Here is a 21,430-nt window from a genome sequence, read left to right as displayed (position 1 = left end):
AGGCTTGTAAGCCCACAGACCTAGAGCTGATGGGACACCTCCCGGGACCGTGCACGGATAAGCAGAATGTGCATTGTGTGAAATAAATACTATGCGTGTCCAGGGTGGGGAAATGGCCAGAACAGTCTGGGGCTGTTGAGAAAGATTTCATGGACAAGGTGGGCCTCAGTGGGTCTGGCTGGGGGAGTAGGATTTGCAGAGGGGGAGGCAGAGTGGCTCTGGTGGTAGGAGATGGGGCAGAGAGGGGTGGGGAAAGCACAGGCTGGCCCTCCCGATGGGGGTGGATGAGCATCTGGTCTCTGTGCCTCTGGCCCTGGGCAAGGGTAAGACACAGCAGTGGCAGCCAGGCTGAAGAAAAGGAATAGGCACAGAGAAAGCCTGGAAAGGGGAAGAAAACAAAAGAAGACTCAGAATTTCGAGCAGCTTCACATCTTTCTTTCTGCTGAGCCCAAAATGGCCTCTCTTAACTCCCTCCCTTCGGTCTTCAGATGCCCCCGAGAGCCACACAGAATAAATTTATGATGCTCTGTTAAGGTTCCTACATGGGGTCTTGGTCTTATACCTCTGTAGATGAAGCTCATCTGGACCAGAGGGCAGGGGTACTGGCTGCCCGGCAGTGCTAAAATTTGGGTCCCATCCTGAGGTCTCCCAGTTGCATCTCCATCAACTCTGCTCCAGCCTTCAGGGGCTCCTTCTGTATGGAGGAGGGAAGGCTCTGCTTAGCTGCCAAAGTGGTTCCCCATTTCTGTATCAACCACCCCCATTGGGCAAAGCAAGGGTCTGGAAATGCCAGAGACTAGGACTAACCTCTCTATCAATGCCAGGGCTGGCTGGGCAGTAGAGGACACAAAAGAAGGATAAGGCACCTTGCATTCATTCATTTAAACAATTAGCTCAGACTGGAGAAGGAGGCCACACAGAACAGGAGGGAGGCAATACCAAAAGCAGTGTGTGTTAATATAACTAAGGGCTGGAGTTAAACATCACAGCCACACAGGGAAGGATGGGGTAGAAACAGCCCTGCACCAGGCGTTGGGAGGCCTCTCCAGCAGCTGTGAGGGCAGTAATTTGGCCTCTGTGAACCTTGGTTACCTCATCTGTAGAGGTAACCAGACAACTGCTAACACACTGTGCATCTATTTTCAAAAATTGTTAATTATGTGGTCCAGGGAATAAATGCAAAGGAAAAGAGATAGCTCAACCTCGGCTGAATTAGAACCATAGACTTTTCAGACTTGGTTAGTCTGGTCCTGGTGGTCAGGACCAGAACCCCAGTCAGCTACCGACTACTCCACGAGGCCCCCTCCTAAGATACGAGGACCTGAGCTGCAGCTCTGCAGGTGCATGGGACATGGCTGGGCAGAGAGAGGGCATCTGGGAAATGGAGCTTCCTTGGGATGAGGGTAGAGGGACCAAATGTGAGTACAGGGTTTGAGGGCTGTGATTTACGCATCCTGAGCTACATGTATGGCTTCTTGAAAGAAAATTGCAAGCTCTCACAGGGTGGACCAAACTGCCCACCAGGTAGGTATCTGTTTCTTTTAAAACTGGAGGCTCGATGAACTGAGGGAGGGGGTTCAGAAAGCAGTCTGGTGTAGTGATTAGGACACCCCAAACCTAAAAAGGCCAAGTCAAGAGAGAGCAAAATAGGACTGAAGGGTCACCTTAGGCCTGGCGGTGAAAGGGACGCTCCTGGAAGAAACTGATCAGTGCCTGGGAACTGGCGGGCGAAGTGAGCAACACCAAACTACACTTCGATGGCCTCCAACCGTGAGCAGACAGGACTCCACTAACTGTGGGCGGGTCCGCAGGGGAGATGATCTGAGAGGGGTGGGCACCTCCAAGCCCAGGGGAAGGCCCCGTCAGGGGCCACAAATGCCCTCCCATTTCCACCCTCTGTGTGACCATGGGAGAGCGGGCACAGCACACGCATTTGGTGTCGGAGGCCCGTGGGTCTGGGTCCCTGCCCGGTCGGTCCCCGCGTACCAGGAGCGACGATGCCCCCGGGCTGCGGCCGGCGCGGGCTCGTCCAATCGCCGCAGCTCGGCCCCAAAGACGCGCACTGCCGCGCTCGAGCCGCAGGTGGCGCCACAGCAGGGCCTCAGCAGCCGCCTGGTCCTTCCCAAAGGACATGCTCTCCGGCGCTGACTGCCGCTCCCGGAGCCACAAGGCTGCCTCCGCCACGTCGGCGAAGTACTGAGGAGGGCAGGCTGAGCACGGGCCGACCCCACAATCCCCACCCGCCGCCCAGCTACCTGATGGACGAGCAGGGCCGCCTGCAGCCGCGCGCCCCGCCCCGCCGCCCGGGCCCAGAGCCTCTGCCACGCGCCCTGCACCGCCGCGGCCCGTTCCCGGGGATCCGTCGCGATCGGGGCCTGCATGCGCCCAGGTCGCGTCCTCTCCGAACGAGATCAGTGCACACGGCCTGGTGGCGGGCGGAGCTCGGCTTCTAGGGCCTGGCAGACAGCAGAGCAGGGAGCTGGGTGAGGGGAAGGGCAGGAAGGCAGGGAGAGGGGAACCGGCAGGGTGCAGGGTAGTGGGCACCTTGTGTTGCTGCAGGGCCGCAGCGATCTGGTTGAGATCCGGGCCCAGGGCCGCATCCTCCACCAGCTGTCCCCGCTCCCTCAACCAGGCTTCCTCCTCCTCACAGTTGTGCAGGAGCTCTGCCCGCTGCAGGGTCTGCACCAGCAAGGCCCGCCTGAGGGACAGCAAGGGCCACAGAGGGGCTCGGGGAGTGACGGGGCTTGGGGAGGGGGTTCCCCAGCAGACTCAGACACTCCCCCTTAGACAGGAGTTTTCCTTTTCCTGGATGACTCAACAGAGGAGACAGAGGCCTTGGGGATGAGGGTCAGTGTAGAGAAAGTTGCCAGGCAGCACTGTTTTAAGCTGGGCAGGGGGTAATTTGGGTTACAGAAAAGTTCTGGAGAGGGTAGGGGAGTTCGGGTGAGCTCTTACCGGGACCTGGCAAGAGACACCAGGCTCTGGTGGAGCTGGGCCAGCACCCTGGCCTTGGCCTGCAGCACTTCCACACTAGTGCCTAGGGAAGAATCCAGCCATTGTCTGGTGAGCAGGATGGCTCACGTGGGCACCATGGGCCAAGATCTGGGCCTCCAGCAGGTCATGTCCCTGAAGCAGCTCCACTACCTCTGCCAGCTGCTGCCCACAGGTCGTGGAGCTGGCCAGCACCTGGCCAGGGACAGATGAGTGGTCATTAAAGTCCCAGAGTGCTGGGTCCCCGTGAACGCCAGGGCTGGCGCATCCTGCTGTGTTTCCCAGGGATCTGCTGGTCCAGGGCCCACCTGCAGCTGGTTGAGCTTCTTGGAGGCAGTCTACTTCCTGCAGCAGGCTCAGCACAGCCTGCATGCCTGCCATCTGCTTCCTCTGCCCTTGCAGCCGTGGAAGGAGCCGCTCCCAGCACTGAGTGATCTCCAACTGCCTGGGGGATGTGAGAATAAGGGTGGTACCCACTGGGCTGGGGTAGGGAAGCTCCCTTGGGGTCCACAGTTGCGGGATGGGGACTGGCTGTCCTGGAGGAGCTTGAGTACCGTGGCTGGAGCTGTGAGCATCCATCCAGTTGGGGCAGTATCTCCACCTTTTAGACACAGGCAGAGAAGCTGGAAGGAGGCCTTCACGGACCCTGAAGCCTTCTTTCCGGTCCTCATCTCAGGTGATAGCAACGCCATCCTTCCAGGTGCCCTGGCCAAAACCTTGATAACTCACTTTCTCACACCCCACATCTGATCTGTGTGCAGATTCCATTGGATTCAAAATATATTGCAGGATCCCACCAATTTCTCATCACCTTCACTGCTTCTCTGGTCTGGATTATTATTATCTCCTTCTGACTTGGCCCTTTCAGTCTATTCCTGACATGGCATCCAGAGTTATCATTGTAAAACGAAAGTTAGATTGTGTCACTCCTCTGCTCAAGCCCTGTCACAACTGCTTATCTTCTGCTGAGTACAGATCAAGTCTTTACTGGGTCCTGCAGGGCCCAGCAGGATCTCTGCCACCACCTCTTGCCTCCATACCTCCCTGACCTCAACTACAACTTGTTCACTTGGCCAACACTGGCTTCTGTGCTGTTTTTCAAATATGCCACGCGTGTGCCACCTTGGGACACTGCACTAGTAGAGTCTGTCCTCATATCTGTGTGGCTTCTCGCTTCTTGCTGGTCTTTGCTCAACAGTAAACCTCCTCTGACCACCCAATGTAATTCCCTCCCCCCACCTGGCACCTCATATTCCCCTATTCTGCTTTATTATTTTTTAAAATCACTATCTCACATACTACATCTTTTTTCTGTTTTCCTTAGTAGTATGTAAGCTCTATGGAGGGAGGGATTTTTGTCTGTCCTCTTCACTGCTAAATCTCTAACACCTAGAATAGTACTTGGGACATAGTAGATACTCAATAAATGTTTAGTGAATGAATTAATAAGAGGCTATCTAGAAAGAACAGTGCTTTACCAAAAGGGATCAATTACGGATGGTGGAATTTCAGACATCAGTGGGAGCTAGATCTTTTTATTTTTATTTATTTAGGCCACACCTTGCGGCTGGTAGGATCTCAGTTCCCTGACCAGGGATCGAACTTGGGCCCTGGCAGTGAAAGCGCTGACTCTTAACGAATGGATTGCCAGGGAATTCCCAGGAGTTAGATCTTTTTAAAGGGAGCCCCAAACCCATAAATCATCCCTGCCTCTGTGTCCAGGAATGGGCTGTGTAAAGACAGGGGCATGGTAGGAAGGCCCTAGCCTATTTTGAAGACCGTTCACGTGTCTGGGGCTCACCTGCAGGCCACCTCTGCCCAGCCATGGTAGTGCTCCTGCTGGAGGACGCCTGCAATCTCGGCCAGGGCCTGGAAGCACCCCTCCTGGGGCAGGAAGCCGGCCTCCAGCATGCGCAGCCTCTGGGTGGCCGCTTCCACTGTGGCCGGGCTGGCTGGCGGGGCTGCAGCCCGGTCCAGCACCTGCTCTGTGTCTGTTAGAAAGCTCTCCTGGAGGGCTGCCTTACGCTGGAAGCGCCGGCCCAGGGTTTCCAACCTCTCTAGTTGCAGGAACCTCTGCTGTAGGGCCTGGCTCCACGAGGCCTCTGCCTGCTCCAGGCCTGCCCAGCTCTGGGACAGCTCTGCAGGGCCCAGGTCCTCGTGCGGCAGGAAGTGCCTACGATTCTGGGCTCTGAGTGCCATCTGCAACCGGAAGAGCAGGGCCTCCGTGGCCCCTCGCTGCTGCAGCCTTGGTGGCTTCTCCTGGGTGCGGAAGGAGGCAAAGGCCACCAGCAGCTGGCGCATGCCTGGCAGGGTGTCTGGGAAATCCCGGGCCTCCAGCTGCACCGGCTTCTCCGCGATCCACCACAGGAGGTCAGCCACCAGCTGCTCACACTGGGTCTGCAGCGCCTCTGTCTCCTGGAGCTGAAGCAGGATCTGGCTGAGGGCATGGGAAAGGGTCAGGGCAGCACCCGGGGGCAGGCCCTGGAATCCAGGCTCTGGAGGCCCTCCCCTTTGGGTGCTGAGTGCCAGCCAGGCTTGCCCAGGTAGGCAGTAGCTCCTGCCCTCAGCTGAGGACACACTAAAGTGGGGTTCCTCCCAGCCCCCAGAGAAGCGGGTCTGCCGCCATTCTACACTCAGACCTGGGAGTGTGGGACCCCGTCCTGCCTTCCTCTACCTTATTTTACTCCATTTGGCCTCAACTCGGGTAGGGGGGGGCTGTTCTTTTTCTGAGCCTTCCTTTTCTTCCCTGAGGCCGCCACACCCCTAAAGCAGCTCAGAGCCCTTGGCCTGGATCAGCTCCCCCATGCCCAGCTGAGACACCAACCCTGAGAACAGGCTTCCCAAGCCTCAGCCTCTGCCATCGCGCCCAGAGGGTAAGAGAGCCCCCAGAAACAGGGACTCAGCCCAGCGGAGCTGCGCTGCGCTCGTCCTTGCAGAGTCCAGCTCTCGGAGCCTTTTAATCCCATTAGGAGCTTAGCAACCTAAGAGCGGAGGGGGAGGGGCAGGAAGGGGCATCACCCACCTGGCTTTCCTGTGTGCCACGCACTGTGCTTATGCTCCCTTGCACACTCATAGCAGCAGTCTATTACCCAGAATTATCTATTGCCCAGGAATCATCATCTCCATTTTACAGATGGAGTGCAGTAAAGTTAGGTGACACAGCCAAGGCCACACAGCGAGGAAGGGGTAGAGACAGCCTTCAAACTCGGGTGTGTCTGACTCCGGAGCCCACATTCACCCCACCTCTCCTCGATGCCACCTTCCCTTTGTTACCAACCTTCGCGAGTCTCTTCTGGACAGTCTGCCCCTGGTGCAGGTGGGAGAAGTGGTGGTAGAAGGAGACGTGAGTCATGATGGAACGCTCATCGGGCTGTAGGGCCACCACGTCCTCGGGGTCCAGCAGCTGAGCGATGCCCAGCTCCTGCTCAGCCACACGGAAAGCACAGCGGAGGTGGTGCAGTGGGCGGTCGGGACGCAGGGAGCCGTAGTGAAGCAGATCTGGCCTGGGCAGAGAGCAGGCAGGGCTCTTTACCAGAGTCAGTGACTTGGCTTTAAGTGGACTTGTTAAAAAGGCAAACCAGCTCCTATTGGTCATTCATACCTTGCAGTGCATTAGTTTCCCCCTGATGATTATCTGAGACCCCGGCTGAAGTAATAGGGCTGGGAGAGGGGAGAATTAATTTTGCTCAGGGGTCAGGCTCCTGGGTAGGGGAGGAAGCTCCAAAAGGTCAGGTGCTTGCCAGGGAGAGGACAGGGGCACAGAGAATGGAGGAGGGCAGGGTCAAAGGCAAACCTGGCCAATTCCATGGAAGGGGGTAGGGGTATCACAGACCGGGGCCTCAGCTGTTATCTGTCTTTATCTCTGTGCCCAGCGCAGGGGCCAGAGGGACATGGGAGAACGGGTGGGTTGAGGACCCAAGTCCTGGAGCAGTTGGCTCAGTGGGTAGAGGCCTCCCAGAAGGAAGCCAAGGGCTGCCTCAGGCCAGGCCAGGGTCCGGAGGCGCTGGGGCCCCTCCCTCATGCACAGCTGTGGGCGTGGATGAGGGCACTGAAGCCGAGCCCATCACTCCAGCTGCGGGAGAAGTCAGTGATGTTGGCGTTGGCGTAGCCGGCCGTCTTCCGCTGGCACCAGAGCAGCAGAGCCTCCTTGGCAGACAGCAGGGCTGTGCTGGCCCCAAACTCCTCCTGGAAGGACAGGACAGCGGGTCACCATGCAGGGACAGGTGGGGTGGGGCAGCAGAGCCCGCAGGCCGTGGGAGAGGCAGGCTGGGCACGCTGTGATCCTGCTCTCCCACCCGGAGCATCTGACTGTACTCGCTTTCACTCGTGCTGGGGAGGGAATGGGGGTGCGAGAGAAAGATTGTCCTTACAAAAAAGCGGAGTGCTTGAAACCTGTCACCTCTGAGCAGCTGGCTTTGAGTCGCAACTGGTGACAAGAGCAGCAGTAAGTCCCGTTTCTCCGGCCTTTCTGATGGGCCAGGCACTGTGCTAACCTACCCTGGGCTGCACAGAATTGAGTCTGGGCTTCATTAGAACGGCTCCTGGTCAACACGGGTTTTCTGCCAACCAGCCACCGGCCTGCACACGTGGCTCTCCACCCAGCACAGCCCTCAGAGGTAGGCGCTGTTAGTATTTACATTCTAAGGATGGCATATGAGGTGCAGTGAGAGAGGTCAGGAAGTTGCCCTGGGTTCCCCACTGATAGGGAAGGGTCTCTCTTGACCCAGAAACATCTGACAGAGCCCATCTCTGACATGGGGAGCCCACCTGTCTGCCCCCACAATGCCTCATGCAACAGCTTCTTCAGACTGGGAAATGACCATCTATAACTGGTTTCAGTCTCCTGGATACTTTCCTTTATTCTGCTACTCTCGGCTTCCACCTACCCCCACTCCCGTCTGCATCCCTCTTCCACTCGGTGCTCCTTTCCCTTCTCCTTCCTGGCTCCACTTCTTTCCCTGCCTTCCATTCCTCGTCCCTGTCCTGCCCTCAGTGGTCCTCCCCTTCCATCCGCTCCCTCCCTCGCCCCTCACACCGCAGAGTCCCCATCTCCTTTCCCCTTGACTCTTCCTCTCCTTTTCTCCCCTCTACCAACTCCTGTTTATAAACTCAGTGTTAAAGCACAGCAGGCTGCATTTCCTGCCCTGCCCTTTGGGCCCCGGAGCTTGGGTAGGAAGGAAAAGTGAGCAGCAGTGCGGGGGAGGGGAGGGGGAAAGAGCTTCAGGGCCTGGAGCTGGGCTCTGCCACAGCCAGGCCAGGTCCAGATATCCTGAGTGGCTGGGCTAGGCTAGCAGACACGAACCAGGAGAGATTCTGGGGGGAGCATGTGCGTGTGTGAGGTCAGCCTGGTGCCAGACATGTCTGAGTTTTGCAGGGAGCAGAGCCTGAGCTGGCGGCGGACCAGAAAGCCAGTCGGCTGGTTGGTGGCCAGTCAGGGGATGATGCGGACTTGCTGCTCCTAAGGGAAAGGGGGGCAGGGGCACCTGGAACTGGCCTTGGGGGCGGGGGAGGGGAGTGTGGCTTCCTGGAAGGGCTTGAGGTCAGCTAGAAATTCATCCGTCCATTCATTCGCCACATACATGCTACGCTCTGGGGATGTAGGCAGGCAAGGCCCCTGCTCTCCTGGGGCTCACAGTTCCCTCATGAGTGTAAAGGACCCTCCTGGATTTGAGCCAAATCTCTGGCTTCTTTTCATTAGGATTTCATTCTCCAGGTTTGCGTTCCTAACCTACTAGAATCAAGTTTTAGATGGGGTTTTAGAAACTATGAAAATTGACAAATATGAGGGCTTTATGTGTTTACTCTTTCTGATCCAGCTGTGGGAAAACAAGAGGGAGAATGGAGGAAGATGGGGGACCATCTCTTTGGTTTTCAGGATCCTGGGGATTCGGAAACCTCCAGGGCTGGGGCTCCCTCTATATGTTTAATTTCCCCCAACAATACATTAAGGGGTAATGAAAGTTACAGGATTTCAATGCCCTGTAACAAATCGGGGGTGAAAGATGGGTGGTGGGCAGGTACCTTGACCCCCTCACTAGTGAATGACTCGTCCCAGATCAGGCTTGAAGCCTGGGAATCTAGTTCTCACTTCAGCATATCACCGTCTCTCTGACATTCTGACACCTTTGCCCGTGGTTGATGAGTGAATAGTAGTTGTGTGGATGCCAAGGACCCGTTGTGGGGATCCTAACAGTTGGGTGCAACTGCTCTGTCCCCAGGGCCCTGAGGTGAGGCCAGGGCTGGGCACTGGGGGCTGAGACATACCCTGTCCAGGGAGATGTGGGCAATCTGGAAACACAGAATGATGACCCAGATGAGTCCCAGGATGAGCATCTGGTCTCCATCCACGATGTTCTCTGGCTCCATGAGGGGTACTGGCACCTGTGGGCAAAGTTGACTGGGCTCAGCTGCAAAGCCCATATACCAGAGAAGACTCATAGTAACCAAGTGTCCAGGGGGCTGGCTGCTGGACGGGAGGGTTCTGGAGTCTGTCCTGCCCTAGGAGATCCCCAGGGGAGAGGCAGGCAGGCACAAGGCCAGGCAAGTAAAGCGTTTCTAAGTGGCTGGGGCTTTGGTCCCAAGCCCCCTTAGGGAAAGCCCCAACATGGTGAACTGGGCTGGACCACAGGAGCAGGAGGACTCCCCATGCATGGGCTACAGGTAAACCCGGGCCAGGATCAGTGGTTCAGCTACGGAGGTTGAAATGAAGAGTCGTAAAAGTCAATGTATGAGCTCAATAGACAGCATCGACTGTCTGCCTCCACCTCCCAGGGCATCTGGGGATCTCCAGTGAGTGCTTGGGTCCCTGGCTCACATTTGAATCTCAGCCTTCTTCATCAGTGTTCCATCTCCTGTTAAACATTCAGATTCCCAAGCTCCACCCAATGAGACTCTCTTGGACCAGGGCCCAGGAATCTGTATTTGGACAAACACCTCGGTGGGTCTTAGGTGCACTAATGTTGAGAACCTGCTGACCTAGATTTTGCCACTTGGACAGGAAGGGTTGAATCAAGGAGAGAAAGGAACAGAATAAACATGAAAGTCGCATGTGGCTTGGGCCCCTTCACCCTCTGGCTCCATCCTCCTCTTCCGGACCCCATGGCTCTAAGACCCATGGGATTCTTGCAGTTCCCTGAGATTCTAAGCTCAGGCCTTGGGGCTTTTGTACTGGCTATCCCTGCTGTCTGAAAATATTATTCCCCAAGGGAGCCCCATGGCTATTTCCTTCTCTTGCTTTAAGTCTTTACTCAAACGCTACTCTCTCATTGAGGCCTACCCTGGCCACCTTTTAAAAAATCTTCCCGATTTTGTGCTTAGCGACGTCGTGGTAGGGATATGAAGGCCTCGGAAATCAGCAAATGCTACAAACCAGGGATTCCATCTGCCTCCTTCCCCTCAACTCCCCAGCCCAGATAGCTGATTGGTAAACATTTACTAGCATATTGCTGATCTGGGTTCAAAGAAACTGTCTCCCCTGAAACTGTAGGGCCCCTATGCTCAGGTCTGGGCTTTGAGACATGCAGTACCCAGCACAGGGCAAGGGCTCCAGAAATGAGTGCACCCCACATTCTGCTACTTATTAACTGTGTGCTGGGGGCCAAAGTTTGACCATAGCTGCCTCATATATATGGTGGAGACAAGGCTGTCACCTTCATAGGTTACGTATCAGTGACATGCTGTGTCTCTAAGCTTGAGGGGAGCTGCATAGCCTCTGACAAGGGCTGTGGGGCTTGCACCCTCCCCAGGTTCCCAAGAAGAGGTGGCTGGCTCTCAGGCCATTGTCCCTGGGACCAAGTAGGGCCTGGCACTGTGTGGCCGGCAGCTTTCTGCTCTTCTGTGCACCCAGGGACCGCAGTGCTCCTGTCTGTTGCTTTGGCTTCTCACCTTCCTGGCCTCCCTTCAGCAGGCCAGGCTCGCAGGGGGGCTGGCTGTGACCTCCATTCGAAGACTTAGGCTCAGCCCAGCCAGTCCCACCTGTGACTTCTTAGCCTCCAGGGGCAGCCACCTCGTGCTTTAGTACCTGAGGCCAGGAGCCCTTGGGCCTCCCAATTCCTGCTTCTCAAAATAAATGACCCCTGCACAGCCCCCTGACACTGGCCGTGAGGGTCCCTCTGTGTCCCTGGAGCTCCTGTCTCCTTTTAGAGACTATTTCTTTGGCCTGTCCCTTTCTCTCAGGGTCCCTCCTGTTTGCTTAGGTCCCTCCCTGCTGTCTGGTCCAGCTTCTCCAAGGTAGCCCTGCATCTCCTCCCTCCACTGCCTGGCTCAGTGTCCGAGGCTCTTCCCCTGTGCCTGACCTTCCCTCACCCCTAGGGCCCCCTATCCAGGATCTGCTGGCCAGTTGACTGTGGGTCTGCCTAGTAAATAATTTTTCTTATTTATGAAAAGAGAAGGCTAAGAGTGCACTGAATCTTTCAGCTTAGACTCCACAATCTCTCATTACAGTCAATGTCATATTCCATTTCTACCCACTGGGGACGATGGCTGTTCCACTTCAGCCAGTGGGTGTTCTCTAAACTGGGAGAACTGTGCAAGGAAGGGCTTTGCTTCCCGGACCTCTGCATCGCAGCTGCTCCTCCTGGATCCCGGCTCCAGATCCTCTGCTCTGCCCTGTGGCCAGCCCAGGAAAGATGATCTAGTCATCCAGCCTGTCCCCGCTGCCCACCCCAGCACCACGCCCAGAAGCCCTCTCCCCAGTGCCCACCTTGGTCCTGAGGAAGGCCAGAGCTCGGGTGCTGTTCTCTAGGAAGTGTATGCGCATGTGGCCCTGGCTGGGGGGTGGCAGGACCTCCCCCGAGATGAGCTCCAGCAGCCGCAGCAGGTGGGTACCATCAGCCAGCTCTGTGTACAGGTTCTGGATCTTGATGCCCACCTGGGCGTGGAGCAGGCATGGGAGAGGATGCAGAAGGCACAGGGTCAGCCTAACCGCACCTGTCTGCCCCATTCCTGGACCTGGGCTATGCAGCCCAGAGCATCTGCCTTGAGGAAGCAGCACTGGCCTCAGCTGTGCTTCGGGGTCGAAAGAAGGGGCCTCAGACAGATGACCTCATAGTCGGTCCCCCAGGGTCCACTGGCCAGGGAGCCGGGGGGACAGTAGAGATGGGCTACACTCACCCGGCCGTGCTGGAAGATACTGTTGATCCACTTGGTGAAGTCTTCTCCTGCATCTGCAATGTGCTGTGCCTGCAGCTTGCCAATGTGGCCCATCTCATACGCAGAGTCCATGGTGGGACTGGACTGGGAGAGCGGTCCAGGGCTCTGCCCCTGGCCTCCTGCTTCACGTGCCTGTAGCCCCAAGGAGCTGCTGGGGCTTGTGGGGCTGACCAGCCATCAGGCCTGGAGCTCTCTGGGGATGAGGGGCCACTGGACATTTCCCTAAGCTGGGGATGTTGGGGGCATGGAGGTTGGGGGAGGACTGTGGATACTGATGACTCCCTGGGAGTGGGGGCCCCTCCGTGCCAGACAGTCCCACATTTGGTGGGTGGTTGCAGCTTGGAACCTAGCCAGGTAAGGTCTGGTCCTTCTGGCTGGTGTCCTGAGCTTGAATGGCCCAGGGCCCCTTTTGTCCCATCCCACTTTCTAAATTCTTCTAGAACTCCTGCTGCCAGAGGTTTCTCCTGGGCCACAGCGTTTGCTGCTGCTCCTTGGGACGAAAAGGGCAGATGGAAGGAAAACGGGAAACTACTTACCTTGGTGATGTGCAGGCTCTGGGAGGAGACCTGGCTGGATGGTCGGAGATGGCAGATAGGAGGGGCTGGGCGGGGAGGGAGACATCGGGAGAGGCTGAGGCTGGAGCTGGGGCTGTGCCATGGCCCTCCTCTTGGGCCAGCAGGGCAGGGGTGACAGCACACAGCCGGCATTGTTCTCCCACCTGCCGCAGGGCGTGGCCCAGACTGGGAGGGGGTGGCTCAGGAATGCTCCAGATCAACTGCTCCAGGGTCTCCTCCTTCATCATCCCCTGTTGCAAATGCCTTCAGTATCAGGTGGGGGTCCTGGCTCCCAAGACACAGAGGCCCCACAGGGCAGAGCCTCTGGTCAGAGCTTCTGCACCCACTTCCGGCAGGCTGGGGCTACCCTTCTGCACCCCTGCAGAGCCTCTCCGTGAGCACCCACAGGGGCGGGGATGGGAGCGAGCCTGCTGGGCCATAGCCCTCACACCCTCTCCTGGGGGACGCACCACAGACACACCACAGACTTGGACCGAGGCTGGGCTTTCCAGGCCCTGACGGAAATGCACCCAACCCAGCCCAGGGCTGCAGGCGGTACTCCCTCAGGCCTGGGGCCACTTTCTGAAGGGGTCCCCCCTGGGAAGGGGTAACCTGCAAAGTCCATGGGAACGACAGAGCCTCCTCCAGAGTTGGAGACACGGTGTTCACTCTTTGGGGCCCCAGTGAGGCACCAGCACCTGTGCTCCCTCGGCACTGGCTAGGCCTGAGGCTCAGAGGCGGGGGTTGTGAGGGAGCCCCTCCCTCCCTTTCCCTCCCTCCCCTCCCTCCCTTTCCCTCCCTCCCCTCCCTCCCTCTCCCTCCCCTCCCCTCCCTCCCCTCCCCTCCCTCCCCCTCCCTCCCCTCCCTCTCCCTCCCCTCTCCTCCCCTCCCTCTCCCTCCCCTCCCCCTCCCTCCCCCTCCCTTCCCTCCCCCTCCTCCCCTCCCTCCCCCTCCCTTCCCTCCCCCTCCTCCCCCTCCCCTCCCTTCCCTCCCCCTCCTCCCCCTCCCCTCCCTTCCCTCCCCCTCCTCCCCCTCCCCTCCCTTCCCTCCCCCTCCTCCCCCTCCCCTCCCTTCCCTCCCCCTCCTCCCCCTCCCCTCCCTCCCCCTCCCCTGCCCTCCCTCTCCCTCCTTCTCCCTCTCCTCCCCTCCACCTCCCCTCCCTCCCTCTCCCTCCCCTCCCTCCCTCCTTCCCTCTCCCTCCCCTCCCTCCCTCCTTCTCCCTCCCTCCCCTCTCCCTCCCCTCCCCTCCCCCTCCCTCCCTCCCTGCAACCTTGGACCGCATGCCAGAAGGAGAGTGAGTTCTAATTCAGGTGGCTTCACAGAACAGTCTGGTTACAGACACCGGGCTGGGCTGTGTGTCTGGGTTCATCCACCCAGCAGCCCCGGCAACACTTCATGGAGGCGTCCCTGACAGCCCAGGCCGGTGAGAGAAGCAGTGGCCACAGCCTGCCCTTGAGAGCTGGGCAGGACCCATCACACCTGAACCCCGGCCTGTGGCTGGAAGTGAGGAGCATGCTGCTCTTGAGTGGGGGCGTCTCCCCTGTATCTGAGAGGAGCCTCCACCCCTGCTGTCCTCTCCCTGTGAGGTCCCTCCTGCCACTGACTGCTTCGTGGCACTAGGAATGAACCTGAGCTGCTTCCTCGCCCCAGCCCCAGGTCCAGTCAGGTACCAATGGCTGTTGCTGCTGTGCCCCCCAGCGAGCACTCCACAGTGCACCCCCCACCCGGTTACTCCCACTGACCCTGCAGGTCCTTGTCACTGTCCCCAGCTCATCACCCTGCCTGCATGTCGGCCGACACCCGGCCCAATGTACCTTCCCAGAGCAAGACTCCCCATTGCCTGGTCGGGACCAGTGGTTCCCTCAGCTTAGAATAAGAATGCCCCTCTACTCCCCACCGTCTACATTCTCCAATCACATCAGCCCTAGTTAAAATCCTGCTCCTTCTAGGACGTCCCCCCTTCTCCCACCTCTGTAAGCTTGTTTCACCTCCTGTTAAGAGCCTTGGCCCACAGCATCCCATGTGATGTGACCACCAGAGGACAGGATGGAGCTGCATGACACTTTGTACACAGATCTCAACAGAGGTGGCTGTATTTGAGGTTGTTGAGCAGGGCTACGGAACTACTCTTCTTTCTTCCTAGTTCAACTGCAGTAAAGCCACTGCACATGCTGCCAGGATCAGCTCCTCTTGTGCCGTGACTGATAGCAGCCCCTGTTGAAATGAGAATCCCTGCTGGTCAGTACAGTTCTGGAATATTTGTGCTGCAAGTAACTGAAATTTCAAGTCAAATGGGTTTAAATGATATAAAGGGAATGTACTGGTCCACATAACTGAAAAGGCTGGCAGGAGGAGGACTTCAGGTAAGGTTTGATCCAGCAGCTCAAATGATGCCACCACAGGTGTGGATTCCCTTAGTCTTTCTCAATGCCTTCTTCATCTTCACGCTCCACAGGGTGGTTGCTGTCAGCCTAACCTCACTCCTCTGCTTCCAGCACCTCTGGGCACTTCTCTCAATGCTATTTATATTGTTGCACCAATAGGCTCACTTCTTTGTACTGCATGGTTCAGAAAAGAGAGTACATCTCTCCCAAGAGTTGGAACAGAAGTCTGAGGGGCCTGGCTCTCATAGACACACATCCATTCCTGAACAATTTCTGTGACCAGGCAGATGAAATACTCTAATTGGCTCAAGACCATCAGGACCCACCCTGGAAAGAAGGGGTGGGGTCTACCTCCCCAAATCTCAGGGCTCAGATTGAGGGTGGAGAAGTGGAGAGTGGTCTGCAAAGGAAATTCCAGGTCTGGATCACCAAAAGGATAGATGGGTGCAAGTGTGAAAACTCCAGATGTCTACTATGGGTGGTCCAGACCTGTGAGGCATGCCAAGAGGCAGGAGCAGTGCCAGTCAGCCAGGGGCTGCACCCTAGCACTACTGCACCCTCAGGTGCTCGGGCCTGCCTCAGTGCTGGACAGAGGACATCTCCTGTGAACGCTCAGTGATGCCCTGTCCGCAGCCTCGGAAGGATCTCCTCCATGGTCCCCTGAAGCCTTGGTTTCCAGTCACTCTCACTTGGGGTGTGAGCCTCCCTTGGGGCCTTGCTCCCAGACCTGGTCTCTGCCCACAGTGGATGGAGTTGCTTTTCTGCTGAAGAAGCCCGAGTCTACCACCCAGGGAAGATGCAGGAAGAGTCAGAGGTCACAGGGATGGCGTGCAAAGGGGCACACCCTCCCCTTAACTCCTCTGCCTCGTTTCAGAATGGTTCCAAGGGATCCCTGCTTTATTCCTGAGACAGCTGGCACATAGTCAACTGAAAAACCAGAGCCAATGGGAAAAAAGTAGTGATTTTTTTCAGAAGTTTATTGATCAGTAGACTGGGTCTTTTTTTGACATTTCTAAACAAGATTACAAAAAAACAGAAGCATTGTGTATTAAATGCATTGGCTAATTGACACGTCACCTGGTATACTCTTAGATTCTGCCCATGTTTACCTGGAAAAACTCAGTGGTTATCTGTCCTAAGAAAGTTATTTGCCACATTCCATGGAGGAAGTAAACAGTGCCTCCTTAAATGCTTTCCTTATCTCCAAGGCAATCTGTCCAGGGTATCGTTCTGGGCATCAAGGAGTGTAGCCATAAAGCGGGAAGGTTCTGGTGGTGGCTGTCAGGCCATGACTCTGGTGGTTAAACCCCATCCTAGGCGGCAGGCTCCAGTACAAGACATTCCCAGTGTGGTGCAGGGGCGGCCCCCCAAGACCCAGCAGACATAGCAAAGGACCGTGGTCGGGACAGTGGGGCCAGGGTTCTGCTGAAGCCTCTCCTGCGGGTTTGTAAGGCGGGCAGCGGTTGGGGGAGAGCACGAGGCATTTGGCTTCTCGTCACATGCTCTCTGACCCACCTGGACACCAGTCCCATGAGATGGAAAAAGAATCCAACTCCTTAAGGCCCACAGTTCTGTGGGAGGAGTCACAGCCCCCAATCCAGGCTTTATTGCTGCATGATGACAAGTGTTCCGGAGAAGCCACTCCAGCCCTGGAGAAGTGAAAGCCAACTGGATGCCTGGTCCTTCCCACAGAAGAGCAGCCCCAACCTGGGTCATCCAAGTGTGTGTGACGAGGAAAGAATCCGTGTAGGATGCCAAGTGGGTTGGACATCAGCTTGTGGCCGCAGAGCTGGGGGATCTCGGCAGGTCTCAGTGCAACGCTTCTGTACAGACGGGCTCAGGAGGGCCTCGCCAGCAGGCTCACAGTTTGGAAGTCGACTTCGGGAGGAGTAGGCAGAAGTTTTCATTTTTTTCCCCCTAAACTCAAGACTGCAGAAGTTTGTGTTGTGTGATACCGTGTGCTGTACAGAAAACAGACTCAAGATTCTTAGGTTTTCTTCTGTGAAATCATGGAGAGCATGAAGATAGTTTCAGAGTTCTGGAGTTTACCTACTTCCACGCCCCCTGCCCCATCCGTGAGCACTCTGCAGAGGGGGTACTTGGACAGTGGGGTGGTGCAGGGAGGGCAATACGGTCGGTCCAGGTGCCCAGATCCCAAGGGCTCCATGTTCCCGGCCCTGCTGCATGGGGTCAGGGGATAACGGGTGTTTTGGACACAGACTCGAGGAACTCTGTGCGGGTCCTGGGACGATATGGGTCCTTGCTTGGCCGCCATCCCTAATGTCTTTCAGTGTTTTTCTTTCCAGTCAACTATTTATGATGGGTGACTTCACGTTTTAAGAGAAGATATTGAGAAAAATGGACATGTGACTTCCTTTTTCTTCCTTTTTTCTCAGCATTCAGCTGCCAGATGTCCTCCCACCAGAGGTCATGGAGGTGGGGTGGGGATCACCCATGAGGTGCTTCCATCCACGTAGAACCAGAAACCTCCTCTGCGGCTCCTCTGAAACAGTATTCCTCTACATCCACATATAAACAAAACTTGCCATATGTACATATATACACATTAACAAGTGGCCAAAATACATACTCTTGTGACATACGTGTATATATTTATCTTTATATATGACAACTGAGCTGAGTTAAAGAAGCAAGATGATTGTGAATGGAAATAATCTAACCTTGGCATCTCTATACCTTTCGACAAATGAACTCTCTCCTCCTCTCTCAATCTTGCCCTCTGCTGGATCCACTGCGCTTACACACCTGTGTGGTCCTCGTGCATTCACAGAACTATCTACTGGAATTACAAATGTCTCTTTTCTATGTGTCTAATTAATTTAAAAGTACTCACTAAGACTAAAACCATGTTATGTATTTACTTCTCTTAAAACTAAATTATGTAGAAAGTAAGCTAGGGAGTGTGAGGGCTGGCATCTGGATAAATGCTTCTCTAAAGTAAACATTTTCTTAAGTCTGCTGTTCTGCCCCTGATGTCACAAGGGACACCAGAAACAAACAAACAAAAAAAACGAGTGTTTTGGGAGACTTAGGTGTGACTGTTTGGATTTCATTCATTTTTGGTGCCGGCAGGGTCCCAGGCTATGCAGCCATCACAATAGTGATGAAATATCATGTCTCTCTCATTGCATAAATAATGGTGAAAGGCACCTGCATCCCCCAGCTGGAGCCCACACAGCTGGGAGGGTGACCTCCCCTGGACACAGGCATTTGGGCAAGTGGTCCAGAGAGGTTCACCCAGGGCACCCAGGGAGGGAACATCAGGAACTGAGGTACAGGTAAGGGCCCAGATCCTACCTCGTGAGGCATTCATGGTATGAACCACACAGTCTTTTGAAGAAAAGGCTTTATATGAAAGATTGCATCTTGTTTCTGTATAAAGGCCTTTATCCTTTATATAGAAACTATATTTAAAAAACTAGTCATAATAAAAATGCCTATTTTTTATAAAAATAGTGTCTAACGCTAGTAGACTGACCTTGGGCTGGCCCCCCGTCCCCTCTGTGGCCACAGGGCCAGGACACTGCACGCACCAATTCATGTTTTTTCTGGATTTAAATCCTGCCATTTTCCAAGGAGCCTTGGGGACGTGTAACCACGCTAACTGAAGACTGGGGAGAACCACCGCTTTTCTTACTCTAGTTTAAGTATGATAAACTTTGCTACAACCTGTTGCCAGACAAGTAAAGCTAATCTTCAGATTTCAACGTGACTTGAAATGAATACTAGAACTCTTGCCAGGGGTTAATAAAGGTTGTGAGTTCCAAATTTCTAACCAAATACACCTTTGCTGGGAAGGCCGCAAGGTTGGGGGAGCCCTGGGAGGGCCGGCCAGCAGGCGCTGGGATGGATGCTCCCTGCGGCCTGGCCGCAGGCTCTGCGGGCCCACAGAAGGGACGGGGACACGCAGAAATGGTGCGTCCTCCTCTCAAAGCTGGGGCAGCAGTCTACTCTTTGGTAGACAGTTTGGAGAGAACAGAAAACTTCTCAGCTGTTTTTTTTTTTTCACTCCAAATAGAGCAAGAGACAAAATAAATAAGCTGGTCTTTGCTGCTTCCCGGTGCTCTCTGAGGGACAGCCAGGTTCAAAATGATGGACAGTCCAGTGAAGCCCAGCAGAGCCCCCAGCTGACACGCCCTGGCTCCTGGGATTCCACATCTGGGCTTCTCTAGGCTTTGGAGGACTCCTTGGACGATTTTCCTTTCTTCTCAACGCTTCCATCCCTGTATCCACCCCGTCCCCCCAACATTTCAGTAGAAACTCTGGGAATTTTAAGGTGAAAGGATCTCATCTAGTGTCCAGTGTCTGCCCTCCCTGTTCTATAGATGGGGAAACCAAGGCACAGAGAGGGCAGTGTCTCGCCCAGGGTCGCTCAGTGAGTCAGTGGCAGTGGGGGCCTCTGGCCCAGGCCCCCCAATTCTAGCCCCACACCGCCCTCGCTGTGTGCGGCTCGCCCCTCAGTCGGCGTTCGGCAAGGATTTCCTGTGGGAGGGTGGCACGAGGTGCGGGGGCAGGCTGTTGGGCAGCTCGTAGCCATCGAGCTTGATCTTGATGAGGTGCTTGGCCAGTGCGAATTCCTCCTCGTCCAGCATGCCGTCGCAGTCACAGTCGGCCAGCTTCCAGATCTTGCCCAGGACGCTGTTGGGCAGCTTGGAGGTCACCATCTCCTTCTTGGCGTTGACGCCCGATATCTTGCCATTGACGGGCGACAGGGTGTAGAAGAGCTCATCGTAGACAGGCTTGTCTTTGGCCACAACCCACTCCTCCTCATCGGCGCCCTCCTTGGCGCCCTCCCCGTAGCCCTGGTTGAAGGGGCCCTCGGCGGTGCCGTCGAAGGCCCCGCCCTGCACCAGCTGCGTGGGCATGCTCGTCTCCTCCTGGCTGATGAGGCTCATCAGGGACGAGATCTTGCTGCTCAGCATGTTGTCCACGGCCTCGATCAGCTTGGGCTTCAGCGAGTGGAATTTGGTGAAGTCATAGCTCTCAAGCTGTTCCTGGAAAAGGAGAAGCCACAGATTTGGTTAACATCCTCCCTGCAGGAAGCAAATGAGGAGAGGGATGGCTGGAGGGGACAAATGCTCCCTTAAAGCAGGCAGCCCATGCTCTGGGCTGTCCAGAGCTCTCTCTCTCTTTGGTGGGGTCCCCACATCCGAACCCACCAGACACAGGAGTGGCTTTTGGAACAAGAGACAAGATGCATGGGATGCAACATTTTCCTATGGTAGCTAATCTGGGCTGGCAGTGGCATGAGGGACGGTGATCCCCGAGGGCTTTGAGACAAAATTCCTTTCACCCTGTCTTTTTTTAAAAAAGCACTCTAGAGATCTACTATTTTATCTTTTAAAGTATTTTACCTACCTTACATACTTCAGTTGATTTTCACAACAATGCTGGGAGTCAGGAAGAGCAGGTATTAATAACCCCATTTCACAGAGAGCACAAGGGGTGTCCTGGCGGAGTCAAGACAATAGCCCATGCCTCCTGCCGCTCGACTAGCCTTTGTGCTGTAACGTGAAGCTGCGACAGAGCTGTCAGTAGAACTAATTTAGGTAAAATGATTATTTAAAGACGACGTTGATCAGTTAAAAAAATGTAGTTTAGGGTACAAATAGGTACAAGTTGAAATTGCAAAGAGAGAGAGGAGTAGGGATGGGAAGGGCAAGTATAAATGCAGCCAGTAGAGCTGAGTAGTACTAGCATGGTCAGGGCAGGTCTCGGCTGCATCTCCCAGGACAGCTGGGAGGAGCAGACAGAGCACAGGGTTTGCAGATGGCCCTAGGGGACGCGGCAATTGCCTGGCCAGGATGGGAGCCAACTGTAGATGCCACAGAGGCTCTGTGGATGGCTCTGTAGAAACAGTCCTTCCTGCCTTGGTTACCCTTCCTTCCTTCCATCCATCCATCCATCCATCCAACATTTACTGACCATTTGTTATGTGCCAGGCCCTGTTCTGGGATATAAATATGAAAAGCCACAGTCTCTGCCTTCAGGGAGCTTATATTTCAAAAACGGCTTGACTTAGTTTACAGTGAAACAATGATAACATGAAATAGAAGAAAGTCATGAACAAAGGGAAAAGCCAAGTAATTGAAAGGAAGAGGAAGGGAATCATCACATCAGATAATGAAGGCTGAGAAAAGCTACACTCCTCAGCTGCCCTGGCTGGGGAGCCGGCGGGGGTGGAGGTGTCACACCTCGCTGTCGGCGGGGAGAAACCACCTGTTCCTCCAAGAAAGACAAACCTTCTCTGGCCCTGAACTGTGGAAGTCACTTAGGCAATTGTATAAGGGGCCTCAAAGATCTAGTGAAAATGTCTTAATAGCAGTTTTG

At 55.5% G+C, this 21,430-nt stretch overlaps 2 protein-coding genes across 2 annotated transcripts in view; both read right to left on the bottom strand.

The window, feature by feature from the left end:
- Nucleotides 1–9,368, bottom strand: part of SPTBN5 (spectrin beta, non-erythrocytic 5) — a 41,024-nt gene extending 31,656 nt beyond the window's left edge. The window contains 14 exon segments of the mRNA XM_060293468.1: nucleotides 1,874–2,066; nucleotides 2,068–2,196; nucleotides 2,256–2,362; nucleotides 2,365–2,434; nucleotides 2,436–2,456; nucleotides 2,545–2,698; nucleotides 2,956–3,054; nucleotides 3,056–3,186; nucleotides 3,300–3,327; nucleotides 3,329–3,436; nucleotides 4,793–5,424; nucleotides 6,269–6,497; nucleotides 7,022–7,176; nucleotides 9,256–9,368. Coding sequence (XP_060149451.1) covers nucleotides 1,874–2,066; nucleotides 2,068–2,196; nucleotides 2,256–2,362; nucleotides 2,365–2,434; nucleotides 2,436–2,456; nucleotides 2,545–2,698; nucleotides 2,956–3,054; nucleotides 3,056–3,186; nucleotides 3,300–3,327; nucleotides 3,329–3,436; nucleotides 4,793–5,424; nucleotides 6,269–6,497; nucleotides 7,022–7,176; nucleotides 9,256–9,357 — 2,158 coding nt within the window. The 5' untranslated portion in view covers nucleotides 9,358–9,368.
- A 6,670-nt stretch (nucleotides 9,369–16,038) lies between these two features.
- EHD4 (EH domain containing 4) overlaps nucleotides 16,039–21,430 on the bottom strand; it is an 89,558-nt gene continuing 84,166 nt past the window's right edge. The window contains exon 6 of the mRNA XM_030843017.3: nucleotides 16,039–20,094. Coding sequence (XP_030698877.1) covers nucleotides 19,558–20,094 — 537 coding nt within the window. The 3' untranslated portion in view covers nucleotides 16,039–19,557. The remainder of the gene's footprint in view (nucleotides 20,095–21,430) is intronic.

The sequence above is a fragment of the Globicephala melas genome, chromosome 2, assembly GCF_963455315.2.
Source record: "Globicephala melas chromosome 2, mGloMel1.2, whole genome shotgun sequence".
NCBI classification, from domain to species: Eukaryota; Metazoa; Chordata; class Mammalia; order Artiodactyla; family Delphinidae; genus Globicephala; species Globicephala melas.
The sequence above is the reverse complement of the archived record's forward strand: the minus strand, read 5'-3'. Positions and strand labels throughout refer to the sequence as shown.